This window comes from Engraulis encrasicolus, chromosome 14 (assembly GCF_034702125.1).
Source record: "Engraulis encrasicolus isolate BLACKSEA-1 chromosome 14, IST_EnEncr_1.0, whole genome shotgun sequence".
Lineage (NCBI taxonomy): Eukaryota > Metazoa > Chordata > Actinopteri > Clupeiformes > Engraulidae > Engraulis > Engraulis encrasicolus.
In genome coordinates this window covers 45,462,454-45,474,953 of record NC_085870.1, presented here as the reverse complement: position 1 = coordinate 45,474,953, position 12,500 = coordinate 45,462,454, and the positions used below count along the sequence as shown (strand labels likewise).

At 45.6% G+C, this 12,500-nt stretch overlaps 1 protein-coding gene across 4 annotated transcripts in view; it reads left to right on the top strand.

The window, feature by feature from the left end:
- Positions 1-12,500, top strand: part of nckap5l (NCK-associated protein 5-like) — a 124,939-nt gene that overhangs the window by 78,556 nt on the left and 33,883 nt on the right. For 3 of the 4 annotated variants that reach the window (XM_063215906.1, XM_063215907.1, XM_063215908.1), the window contains one exon: positions 6,204-6,359. In XM_063215906.1, coding sequence (XP_063071976.1) covers positions 6,204-6,359 — 156 coding nt within the window. Of the gene's footprint in view, positions 1-5,303; positions 5,509-6,203; positions 6,360-12,500 lie in introns of those variants that run through there. The other variant, XM_063215909.1, reaches the window with a different exon arrangement.

Below are 12,500 nucleotides of genomic sequence, written 5' to 3'. Positions count from 1 at the left end.
TGTAAGTCACCTTGGATAAAAGCATTAGCTAAGTGGAATACATAGAATGTAACGTAATTGTCCCATCAACACCCTGTCCCCTCCAGACCCTCTCTGACTCCATTACGTGTGGTAGCCACAGGAAACGTACATACTAATACTAATTCCACCACGCCCCCCATAAAAACAACCCCCCAGCAACGCATTTAACCCTTTTGTCCCGTCAAAAGATTCTTTATGTGTTCCCTGGTCTCCCTGTCCCACTCCCCCTGAAAGGAGAGCCTGGTGACACTGTGAATGGATGGAGAAATAAAGACGACGAAGGGCGAAGAAGGAGAATAACTTAAGGAAAGAGACGGTAGAGGTGGAGGGTTGGAGGAACGGGAGGAGGGGATGGAATTAGCGGCAAATGTGGCTTAATTTATCGGCCCTGTCCAGAAGCTGTCATCAGGCGACAATGGAGGGGCTGGTTTATGGCCCCAGAGCTTTTGGCTCCAGAGCTCAATGCAGAGAGAGGACATGGAGAGAGAGAGAGAGAGAGAGAGAGAGAGAGAGAGAGAGAGAGAGAGAGAGAGGGAGAGAGAGAGGGATGGATGGATGGAGGGAGGGACCGTCAGAGAAAGAGGCAGAACAAGAGGGACGGAGGGAGGGAGAGAGTGAAAAAGAGCCAAGAGAAGTGACCATGCTTCTATTTAAAACTTTTGGAGTGCTGTTGAAGGCTGGAGGTAGGCGAGTGGAGAGGGAGAAAAGAACGGGAAAGAAAGAAAAAAGAAGGAACAAGGAGAAAGCCTTGGTATTCACAGAAGGCCTACTGCATCTTTTCTATTAACGGCCCCTTAATGGATCTTTTAATGGGAAGTGCAGGGAAGTGCAGGGCCTCCGCCTCCGTTTTCTGATGACATTTCAAATACTGAAGATGTGAAATGCTAACAAGTTTATTCAATTTGGGGGAATGACTCGCTCAAATCCTCTTAGCGCCGATAAAAAAATAATGTGATGAATGGCAAAAAGGGCCGTTGAAAAAGGGACGAGGTCTTCTTTTTTTTGTCCTTCCCTATCGCCTGACACGGTGATCAGAGATTTCAAAAAGGGCTTCAGTTCAGATTAAGACAGGATGAATCTTCAGGCACGGAAGATTTAACAGCGATGGCTGCCCTTGTGTTTTGTGAGGTCGACTTGGATGTGGAGCGTAGCACCACGGACCTCGGTCCAGGCTTTAGGGGTGTGTTAGGATTCCTCTCAGTCACGCATGTGTGGGCTTGGAGGCCCGGAGCCCTTGGTGCATTACTCAAAATCAAAACAGCCGCAGTGACCCGGAGGAGCCTGGACAAAACACTGAGTGCATCATTTCAGTCGCACTATAACTAAATACGCACCGTGACGGCTCTAGTTGGTTTGAAAGACTGTTCGCTGCATGTCGAGTATGAAAAGAATCTGTTCAACTGCTATTAAAGGTGTATTCAAAAAGGACTCCTTTTTAAGAAGCTGCATAGCTATTGAAAGATTTAGCTAAATGAATGGATACAATTGTTAAAATATTTCAAAAGGAAGACATGTCTACCTGTTCATGCATAACAGAGAGTTGGATGTAAAAGCGGCTTGTTGTAATTACTGTTGTTGAAACTGCACATGTGGTGCGTATTTTATGTAGGGTCCTTCTTGCATACTGTAGCTCATCGATCTCTTGACAAAGCTTTCTCTAAGATCCCCTAGTATTCCCTGGAGAAGAGACCTACTTAAATACCTATCAGAAACAAGTTCCTATGATGCCTACAAGCACATGCCTACTGTATGACCGTGTTTTTCCATTGCAAAAAAACAAAAACAAAGCAAAGGCTGGGCTTGGCTTGGCACAGACTTCTAAAGGAAAAGCAGTGATGATTCCCACTAGCCTTTGGGCACTGTAGTGCGTTTGTGTGTGTGTGTGCGTGTGTGTGTGTGTGTGTGTGTGTGTGTGTGTGTGTGTGTGTGTGTGTGTGTGTGTGTGTGTGTGTGTGTGTGTGTGTGTGTGTGTGTGTGTGTGTGTGTGCGCGTTTGCGCGTGTGTGTGTCTATGTGTCTATGTGTCTGTGTGTCTGTGTGTGTCTGATCTGTGGGTGTTTGTATGTGCATGTTCATCTGCGTTTGTGTGTATTTGTGTGTATATGTGTCTATGTAAATGCATGTACGTGTGTGCGTGCGTGTGTTTGTGCGTGTGCATTTGTGTGCACAAGCATGTGTGCATACTGGTTCTCAGATTTGGCCCGAAAAAGTGTTTTCGACTCACTATCTCAACGAACAGGTTTCGACTACATTTGTCATAGTGACATTTGAAGCACACAGACCCACAAAAATCCTCTCGGGCAACCGCAGCGAATAGCCGCTGTGAGTCAGCGTCTAATGCGAAAATAACTTTTAGACAGTTGGTGTCTGTTGTCTCCGTGTGGCCCCTCCGCTAAAAGCACACTCACCACTGAATCACGAGCATTTTTCACTTATTAATTTATTACATTAAAAAAGGAAGACCTCAGCTTGAAACACCTCTGGGCTTAGGCCTGGCAGGGCAAACATATGGTACCCTGCACCAGCCATGTGTGACAGCAGCCTCAGTGGTGATGTGCCAGCATCAGGCCTTAGAAAAAAAACGACTGCTGCCCTCTCACGTGGGACCACAGTCACACACATGCGTGCACACACACATACACATACACACCTGCGCGCACACACACACACACACACACACACACACACACACACACACACACACACACACACACACACACACACACACACACACACACACACACACACACACACACACACACACACACACACACCAATGCACACACACAGACTGAAACGAAAATAAACGGCTCACAGATGACCGCCTAGCGCTCCTGCTACAGGACAAGTGTAGCATGTGTCGAATGTGCACGGAGCGGAGACCGCGGCCAGGTTTCCTGTCTGTAGGGGCAGGGGGCTCGGAGTGGTAGGGAAGGGTTGGAGAGTAGTAGAGGTGGGGATGGGGGTGGGGGATAAGAATCGCAGCCCAAAATAGCTCACACGCTCGGCCTCGAAACAATAAGCCCCTCATTGTCTCGGGCTGAATGTCAGTATTATAAATACGCTGATCTTTCTCGGGGAGATCTTTATCTGTTAAATCCCAGCACTTATCGCAAAACAACCTTTCGCTGATTACTCCACATCAAACCTAACACCACATCAAGCCCACACTTGCTGCAAGACTTGACAAAAAAATGTAAATATTTGCACACACACCATTCATCCCCTTCTCAGCCCTTTTCAACATTTGATATCAAATCCACTCTGGCCTTTCAGTAACACAGCAGTAACACAGCAGGCATCTGTGAAGTGTTTGCGCAGTACGTTTTGTAGTGATACAGCACTTCTGCCCTACTCCCTAAGTGTTGAGTTGACACTGCAAAAGCTGCTGCTGCACACTGTACTGTATGATGTTGTACATGTTCTACACTGAACATGTTTAATCCATTAAGACACGGCTTAATATATTTGCTGTTACCAGTGTGGCAATGTCTAAGTCGTAGTGCATTACCTAAGGACCTGTCTTATGTCATAGTATTGTAGTACTATGGTAGTTAACTTTTCTATGACTATTACAGCGTGCCACTGGAGGTACGGCGTCCATTACGGGGTTAATCGTTCAACCCCTTTGCGCAGAGCCTATGTTATAACCTGAGTGTCATGAAAATTGTAATGGCTATGTCTTAATCTGTTACTTAAGGCTCTCGGTGCTGTCATAGCAATGTTGTTATGATGTAGTTCAGTATTTTCCACAAATAGTGAATAGGCCCGCCGGCGACCCCATCTGCAATAAGAGGCTACATGTTTGACGTTAAAGCCCATGCCTGTAAAGCGCCTACGCAGTACATTTCATAGTGTTAGAGCAACATCCTGATAACTGGCCCTACTAGCTAAGGGTTGATTTATCACAGCAAAATGTGCTTTGTATTGCATGAACATGTTTAATTGCAGACACAGAGGAGCTAGATCTTGCCGTGTCAGCTGAGTCGCAAAGACCTATCTGTCACCGTGTGCCGTGCCTCAGTGCGCGGCGCGGCGCAGGAGTGGCCCAGTACCGTACACAGGTGTGTCCGTGGCAACTTAGACCGTAACTCATCATTGTGTTTAATCATCAGAGGGAACTTCCGGGGTGCGGCTAGCTGACTGCACATACACACGGCTTAGGTCACTTTACTGGCAACTACAACACATACAGACAGCTTACAGTAGGTCACCTTACTGGCATTGACAGTACAACATTGTGGTGGCAGGATGGCAATGACGACACTTCATTGGAAAGATGAAGCAGCGATACTGTGTGACGAATGAAATCTGATTGCTTATTTGCATGTTGTGACACTGACTGTATTGCACTGGTCTTTTTTGAGTACAGTACATGCAGTTTAGCCAGTTGCATGACCAGCCAGTTAGCATGAACTTCAGAGCAGCTCTGGAATAAAAAGAAGAGGCGTTTCCATTTTAAAGCTTTTGCATGCGTTGGGTTACATCAGTATGCATTTGCCTATGCCAGGTCTAGCAACTCATACTTTTTGAAAAGCAGTCAAATGAGTTGGATATGTGATTCACCTTGTGTCTAATTGTTACACAAAGCCTGCATTACATTATACTATTTAAGTAAGTACTACAATTTGTATACTAAAACAGTATACTATTACACTGAAATGGCATAAGCAGTGTACTAAACAGCACTGTGGCAGCATACTTAAATGGCATGGTAACTGGTCTGACCCTGTTGTGCAAGTCTGTATGACTACTACACCATTAAAGTAGGGAAGGTCTATAGTATACGGTCTTCACATGCATACACTTGTATAATGATTTAATAACAAAAACCATACGGTGTCAGACTGTCATAAAACGACATCATGACTGGCCTAGCCCTCTTGTGCACAGCCAGGGAACTGGACAGGGGGGGGACAAAGGGGTCAGTTCTCCTGGGCCCAGGGAGGAGGGCAGATTTGAGTATTCATTACATCGCACGTATTGGGTGAGGCGGCCCTTCAGGTGACTCTGTCCCGGGCCCGGCCAAAGCTGTCAGCGGCCCTTCTGATGATATTGTGCTATGATGCCCCACCTTAACTTACCGCACGGCAGTCACTCAGACTGACATGATGAGACTACAGAAACCTGTTCAGGCGGCTTCCCAGTTGTTAGATGACGGGCGGCCATCAGGGATGGCTCTACATATGTAAGCAAACAGTGTTCCACCACCATGTAAGTTACACGGTACACGCCCCTGCTGTAGAGCTGGCGGGAGCGAGGCGAGGTGAGACCGACGAGGCGATGGGGAATACTGCGTGACAGGGCAAGTGGCAACAATTGGCTGCCACTGCCCTGAAGGAAGACATTAGAGTCTTTAGAGAGAACGCACCGGGGCTTAGCTCGCTGGATGGCGGTCCGACCGTGTTGAGTGTTGAGTGCTGAGTGCTTGGCTTTTTTGGCTCGGCTTGCTTGCTTGCTTGCTTGCTTGCTTGACGGCATTATGCGGGTGAGTGACAGGCCGAGATTTAAGTATTTTGTCTTCCTCCTTGGGCTCTCTGTTGACACAAGTGTACACAGATAGATGAAGACAGGAAAGGATTTTTTTGTTGCCTGATAATGCACAGTGTTCCACTGGATCCAGTGGAACGCTGTATGATAGTCATCAAAAATAAACTTTACTCTGCCATAGTACTGCACTACTACATGACATTTACACAGGGCCTTTGGTAATACATGACTTGCTCATTGCTAATCTGGTAACTCCAGATTTATATCACGTATTTATATTTACGTCTTAAGAGTTTAATGTGTGTGTGTGTGTGTGTGTGTGTGTGTGTGTGTGTGTGTGTGTGTGTGTGTGTGTGTGTGTGTGTGTGTGTGTGTGTGTGTGTTTGTGTGTGTGTGTGTGTGTGTGTGTGTGTGTGTGTGTGTGTGTGTGTTTGTGTGTGTGTGTGTGTGTTTGTGTGTGTGTGTGTGTGTGTGTGTGTGTGTGTGTGTGTCTGTGTGTGTGTGTTTGTGTGTGTGTGTGTGTGTGTAAGTACTGTAATAAATGCTAAATGCTCCGCAGACAGGCAGTGATCACACTAACATTACGTCGACATAATATTTCCATTATGCCAACTTCTTCCATAATCCTTAACTGCTCTTCTCTTTCTTCTCTGCCTCCTCCTGACTCTCTCCTCCTCCCCTTCTCCAACGCAGGTGGTGATGTCTGAGGAAGCTGAGCTGAGGGGGTGCAATGAGGCCTTTGAGTCAGAAGAGGGCGACGTGGACCCGTTCCTGGAGGACGAGGAGGGCGAGGATGAGGAGGAGACGGAGAGCAGCCGCGAGCTGATGGAGAGGCTCCGGGAACTGGAGGTGAGATGCTGAGGAGAGAGGAGGACGATGGAGTCAGAGAGAGTAGAGAGAGAGAGGTTCCATTGGCCCATTGTTTCCGGGTTCTATTACTGAAAGGGGGAGGGGGGGGGGGGGAAATCCCCCTTTAGGCAGACCTAGGCAGTCTATTCAATGCTAGGAATATTATGACATGCCCCTTTAGGCAGACCGGAACCTGGTCATGTTAGGTGCCAATAGCAACCTATTACATTGGCATATCTCTATACTAAGAGAATCTCTGATGGAGTGGTGGTGGTGGGGTGTCCATTACCTGGTAAAAGGGTACAAATTATATTTCGCCTTGTTCATTCAGTAATTAGAGTTTCAGAGACATGAAATGTTCATGAACACAACTCTTTTTTTTTGTATTTTTTTTAGCTTTTGTGACAGGATGATAGGATAGTGAAGGTGTGATAGGAAAGTAGTGGGGTTAAAGAGAGATGGGGTAGGCCTGGGAAGTGACCCAGAGCAGACTTGAACCCAGGTCCCCATGTATATGGTACAGGTGATCGATGCAGTAGTGGGGTACGGCTGTCCATTACTAGGTAAAGGGTGCAAGTTATATTTCGCTGTGTAATAACTAGAGTTGCAGAAATGTGAAGTGTCCAGTTCAAGTCTTTTTTTTTATTGTACCCCCATGTGTATATGGTACAGGTTCCCTCTGCAGTGCACTCTTTAAGTGTTGAATGAACACCACTAACTTCACTGTGTAGGATGAGCAATCATGGTGAATGTCAGCTGTGGTTAACTGGGTGTTTGCAGATGCAAAGCCTATGTCAACAACAACAACAAATGCTCATTCAAAATAGCATAGTCATCTGAACATCACAGATTGGTACAGACTCTGGGAAGAGTGGATGGGGGTAGAAGGTGTTTATTACCGGGGGAAGGTTGGGTGGACGTGCCATGCGGATCATCTAAACATGGTGCATACTGTACATATAAGCTATGATTTGCTGACTGTTTGCAGAGTCAACAACAACAATTGCTGAAGCTGGTGCTCAGTCAAATAGCATAGTCATCTCAACACCATGGCTATCAGCTGGCTTGTCTGTATGTTTGTTCACGCACACACACACACACACACACACACACACACACACACGCGCACACACACACACACACACACACACACACACACACACACGCACGCACGCACGCACGCACGCACGCACGCACACACACACACACACACAGTCTCTCTCTCTCTCTCTCTCTCTCTCTCTCTCTCTCTCTCTCTCTCTCTCTCTCTCTCTCTCTCTCTCTCTCTCTCTCTCTCTCTCTCTCACACACACACACACACACACACACACACACACACACACACACACACACACACACTATGTACATGTGCATGTAATGGCAGTGCTGTTAGTCTGTGCAACAACACTGTTACATTCTGAGATGAGATGTCAAAGTGCTCTTCATATACATCAAATACAAGTGCAATAATACATTTTTAATCAGCAGATATCATCTGAATAAGAGTTAGTTTAACTTTGCTATCTGTTCCAGCATAGTATAAAATTTCAACCTCTATGAACCTCAAGCCAGACTATGAGGCTTCAACAATGCCACCTGAGTCACACCTCGTCCTCTTATCACTGACAAGCACATGGCAGGGTTGTGAAAGGGCCATTGCCGTCTAGCCAAAATGTGAGGTGTAATGACAATTTTGACAGGACTCCAACGTGACACGCCATGTTTTCCTTTCATGTTCCTCAACCATCCAGATTTGCTGTACTTGATCTGGTTTTAGTAGTAGTAGTAGTAACACTTCATTTTAGGGATACATCTATTAGCACTAATACATACAATGTTAATGCCTGCATAAGTAACTTGTAAGGCATGCACTAAGCAAACGCTAAGGCCTACTAGGTCCTTACTAAGGTTAAATTGGTAATAAATCCCTTATTGTGCATGAACAACACATTTCTGAATACATGCCTAACAAATGTTTGATTTTGCTTTGTACATGCTTTACAAGTTACTTATACATGGACATTGTATGTATTAGTGCTTATAGATGTATCCCTAAAATAAAGTGTTACCGTAGTAGTAGTAAAGGTTATATGAGGGGGCAGCTGTTAAGAGGGAGGCCAGAAAACGGGAGGGCCACAGACATGGGAGTAATGGGTAAGTGGTTGTAGCCCAAAGGTTGCTGGTTCGACTGCCGACCTGCCAGGTTTGTGGGGGGATTCATTAACCAGTGCTCTCCCCCATCCTCCTTTCAGGGCTTCCCCCTTGCACGGGTGAAGCATAAATGCAATTTGGTTGTGTGCAGTGTGCAGTGAACACTTGTGTGCTGTCAAGTGCTATGTCACTATAGTGCTATGGCAATGGGAGTTGGAGTTTCCCAATCAGGCTTTCACTTCACTTTCACATGGACTTGACTTTGACTTTTAACGTGACATGGACTTGAGAGATGTGCTCCAGGGCCTGGACACAGTACTCAATTTCCAGACTCTTATCCCAGCAGAGACAAGAAAGGCTTAATGCTGCTGTATGGCCTGAAGGCATGCTTATTACGCTGGTTAATCCCGTCCGTCCAGAGAACCTAAAACGAAAGCCCTCTCAGCCATAGGAGCGCAATTGAACTTGGTTGTCAAACCAGTGACTATAACCTCTGGAGGGTTCAAGAAGATGTGACCAACTTTGTAGAGCAGATAGGATCACTGACGATCTGGAAAAAAAACTCAACTGAGCTCAGCTGGAAATAAATCCCCAACTACAGTTTGTACATGATAACAATATTGTAATGACAATCTCGAGAGTCTTATATGCAAGTATCAGATTAAGATTTGGTCATTGCCATTTTGGTAACAACAAGCTTACCAAGCAAGGGAGGCATGAAGGGGTTCAAGTGAGTTTCAAATGTGAAGACGGCTTCACTCCGCCAGGTTGGTGGGGGGAGTTATTAACCAGTGCTCTCCCCCATCCATCCTCCTCCATGACTGAGGTACCCTGAGCATGGTCCCTCAGGTCGCCATTGGGGGCAGCCCCTCTTGCACGGGTGAGGCATAAATGCAATTCCGTTGTGTGCAGTGAACACTTGTGTGCTGTGGAGTGCTGTGTCACAATGACAATGGGAGTTGGAGTATCCCAGTTGGGCTTTCACTTCACTTTCACTTCCCTCTTTGCGGCAAAGTAAGGTCTCTCCATCACAGTCGTCCTCAGGGCATGTTTACTATCAGCTTAGTGTTGTCATATCTAGCAAAGTGGCTTAGACTTGTGGCCTGGAGTGCCCTCCACCTGATCTCTGACACAGCATGTTAGCTACTTGCCCCCACAGCCACGCGGTCACAGGTTCATTTCCCATGCAGCTTTCCCCTAGCCTAGCAGTTAACAAATGCTGTCTTTCACAGCCCACACAAATCACTTCGTAGCTTCGTAATGCCTGCCTTTTTCCCAGTAAGAGAATGAACAGCGTAAGGGAATTCTGTGGGTAAATAATGACGTTTAGTCATGGGGTCGTCTGTTATGAACGTTCGGTCACCGCAGTGGTATTCGTGACCTGCAGACCCACATGCAGTGCTAGTGTTGTGAGGGAACTCATGCAGTAGAGCAAACAAACCACAAGGGGGCTCTGTCTTTACATAAATGTCATTCTATACCAAGATACACATGTAACACACACACACACACACACACACACACACACACACACACACACACACACACACACACACACACACACACACACACACACACACACACACAAACACACACACACAGAGAAACAAACAAACAAACACACACACACACACACACACACACACACACACACACACACACACACACACACACACACACACACACACACACACACACACACACACACACACACACACACACACACACACTACAGTGAGGATGTTTACTTCTGCAATCACATACCATCTTGCTGTGTGATGACCAATAAAAATGGTAATGTTTTTCAATATTGCAGTATCGTGCCTTTGAAAAACCATACTCAATTTTTCAATTCTCTCTGGCCCGGTCACATAATTTCCCTCTGATAGAACTGACGTGATTATGAGGCCACTTCCCCATGCCTACCACAGGAAAGACCCATCTAGTAAAAAGTGTCCCTGTTGAATCTCTATGAGGAAATGTCTTTGATATGATCAAAGACCTTTCTGATTGTATTAGTCCCTTTTGTTTATGGAGCCTCTCAATGACTCTTTGGTGTCTTTGGTGTTTGGTGTCTTTCCATGAAGGTGATCAGAGGGTTGATGGTTCCAATCCCTGCCTTAACAGGATTAAGAATGATTGACCCCACCAATGACTGTATATTCTTATTGTATACAGTCATGCAGAGATGTGGACTTGTGACTTGTGACTCGGACTGACTTGTGACTTGAGTCACAAATGACTCGACTTGAGACTTGACTTGCCAATATTAGGAGTGACTTGTGACTTGACTCGACTTGTACGCTATTGACTTGAGACTTGACTCGACTTGACAGTTTTAGCTTGCAATGACTTGCAATTGTGCTCCAAGTCAATGAATATATATATATTTTTTGCATTTTGTGTGTGAAAAAAATGCATGAAAGAAAGAAAAAATAAATGATTTACCTTCAACCATAGTCAAAAACCATGCTAAAAAATATATATGATCAAGTGTGGGTTGCATGGTCACCCAAACAAACATGAAAGCTTGTCTGCAGCCGTGCTGTAATGGTTAGGGAGTTGGGCTGGAGATCACAGAGTTGCAGGTTTGAATCCCACCCTTAAACCCACCTCTTCCTACATCTCCATCCATGACTGAAGTGCCCTTGAGCAAGGCACCTAACCCCATATTGCTCAAAGGACTGTCACCAATATATGCGTTGGATAATTAATGAATAATTATAAACCGTGGTAAAACCATGGTTAGTTTTCAGAGTAAAACCATGGTTCAATTTATAGTTAAACCTAGTAAAACCAAAAACCAATGCCGAACCATGCTCAAAAAAACTGAAATCATGGTATACCATGGTCGATTTTCGACATGACTGGCGAAGGGGGACATGCAAAGCAGTGTGGAGAGGTAATGAATTTATGACCAAAGGTAATTGTCAATATTGCACATAGAATACAAGGTGACTTGTTAATGACTTGGAAAAAATAAGACTTGGACTTGGACTTGACTTGGCTTTGGCACGACTTGGACTTGGACTTGACTTGACTTGGCTTTGGCACGACTTGGACTTGGACTTGACTTGGTCAAATGTGTCGTAACTTGTGACTTGACTCGAACTTGATTGGAAAGACTTGAGACTTACTTGCGACTTGCAAATTAGTGACTTGGTCCCATCTCTGCAGTCATGTGTCCCCACACCTCAAGCATGAATGAAGTGTCCTTGAGCAAAGCACCTGCATCCTACTTCACAATGCTCCAGGTTACAGCAACACCCTGAAATAACTATGTCGCTATATATAAAATCATAAGCTGAAATGTCTATATGTTATTCTTTGGTTTCAGAGTGATGTTTTAGTGATGTTTCGGGAGCATTGTGTGTAGCCTCTTACTGCAGATGGGGTCGCCGGCAGGCCTATTCACTGTTTGCTGAAAATACTCAACTACATCATAGCAACATTGGTATGACAGTACAGAGAGCCTTAAGTAACAGATTAAGACATAGCCATTACAATTTTGGTGACAGTAAGGTTATAACAGGCTTTGTGCTAAGGGGTTAATGTCATAGCAGCAGGTAGTGTAGCCAGTGTGCTGCTAGCGCTCCCTGGTGGCTGTGAAAGGAAAGATAAGGAAAGGTAACAGACCTCTGGTAAAAGACCTAACCCTTCTATTACCACCCACCGGAGACAGCAAGGAACATCATGTACAGTATATACCGGTCTGGTAGACTGTCTTCATCACTATTAGCAGCACACTCTTTGATTCTGGCAGCGCCGCTCAGCAGGCCATCTGATTACACACTTTGCTTTCCATCTGTCTGCAAGCGCCTCATATGAACTAATGTATGGATGTGGAGTTCTGTGCAGCTCAAATTGACTCAGCCTCTATGTTCATGACTCACTCGCCACATATTTATAGCCCATAGCCACGGTTGGTTGGGGGACAAACAGGTCAGTTGTGCCGGGCCCGGGGAGATGAGGGGTAATTGTATGTATTTG